This window comes from Otolemur garnettii, unplaced genomic scaffold (genome assembly GCF_000181295.1).
Source record: "Otolemur garnettii isolate 467f Iridium unplaced genomic scaffold, OtoGar3 scaffold00011, whole genome shotgun sequence".
NCBI lineage: Eukaryota > Metazoa > Chordata > Mammalia > Primates > Galagidae > Otolemur > Otolemur garnettii.
In genome coordinates, this window is record NW_003852406.1 from 7,850,535 (window position 1) to 7,852,037 (window position 1,503).

Below are 1,503 nucleotides of genomic sequence, written 5' to 3' on the forward strand. Positions count from 1 at the left end.
AAAAAAAAAAAAAAAAGGCTATAAGAAGAAAAGTCCTGGAGTGGACAAAAAGCAATGATTTCTTCTTTTGCACCAGGATTCTGTATCATCCCTGGTAGAATGCATTCCATAGAAGAGCCTTTGTCATTAACCTCCTGACCACTTGCTGACCTGCTTCTTGTAAACATAGATTTTTTTCAACAAGGAAACGTAGTCCATAGAGAAGGCTATCTTCCTGTTTTTGCAACTGTGACACCACAGCCTTCTGCATGACCATCTACCAGTAGAATAACACTCAGTCTCAAGATCCATTAAAAAAATTAAAACAGGCCTCTCCCTTCAAATTCTACAGAACATGACGTGCACTGCTGGCATTCCCCACCCCTACTCCAACCTCACCCTCCCGGCAGCAGTGATGACTCCTGCCACTCAGTGTTCCATGTGGGAGTGCTGAAACTTTAAGAAGAATGCCAGTAAAAACGATCAGATACCAAAGGGGAAGATAGAGCCCACAAAATGGGTAAGCAGGACAGGGTGGTTGGCAGGCTTCATGACGAAGGTAGACAAATTAATTTTTTGTAGGTTCGAGGGAAAATACGAGCCAAAAGGATACTGTAATAAAATTTAAAGGAACGGTTCACTTTTCGTTTTTCTGCTTGGTTTCATATGAAGTGTCCTTCTACACAGCCTGTTCGATCAATTGCCTGGACTGAACGTAACACGTACTTTGATGTGTATTAATTTTAGATCCCAACCTTTGTCCACCTAATTCCTACACAGTAAACTAAATAGACAGGCAAATGTTGACTCAGAGATTACAATTTTATATAGAAGCCTTAAGAACTTACCACTCTCTTTTCCCTGAAATCAATCCCCACCGTCGTGATAAATTTGGAATTAAATTTACCATCTGTGTACTGATAAAGTACACTGGTCTTCCCTACTCCCGAGTCTCCCAAAGCTAAAAACTTGATGAGGTAATCATAATCTCCATCAGACATAATGAAGAATTCAGTGGTTCACCTGCAAAATATAAGCAAATACATATTTATTAAAATCCATTAGAAAATATTAAGAGTTACCCATTAATATATAGTGACAGCTTAATATTCAGTCCACCAAGTACTTCCATGTAACACCTTCTATGTCTACAGGTCCCGTGCAGAGGAGGTTACATATTGTTCACTGTCCTAATAACTGGCTGGAGGAGAAGCTACTGAAACAGTAAATATCAGCTTAGTTTTAACATACATATTATAGCAATATTGCAACAAAGTTTTCAAGAAAGAAAGATAATCCAAAGAAGATAATCCAGGCTGCTGTAGCTCAGCAGCTAGGGCACCAGCCACATACACCAAGGCTGGCAGGTTTGAATCCAGCCCAGGCCTGCCAAACAACAATGACAACTACAACCAAAAAATAGCCAGGCATTGTGGCGGGCACCTGTAGTCCCAGCTACTTGGGAGACTGAGGCAAGAGAATTGCTTAAGCCCAAGAGTTTGAGGTTGCTGTGAGCTGTGATGC

At 40.7% G+C, this 1,503-nt stretch overlaps 1 protein-coding gene across 1 annotated transcript in view; it reads right to left on the reverse strand.

The window, feature by feature from the left end:
- RAB27A (RAB27A, member RAS oncogene family) overlaps positions 1-1,503 on the reverse strand; it is an 82,989-nt gene that overhangs the window by 27,222 nt on the left and 54,264 nt on the right. Inside the window, exon 3 of the mRNA XM_012801836.2 lies at positions 828-1,002. Within this exon, the coding sequence (XP_012657290.1) occupies positions 828-980 (153 nt within the window). The 5' untranslated portion in view covers positions 981-1,002. The remainder of the gene's footprint in view (positions 1-827; positions 1,003-1,503) is intronic.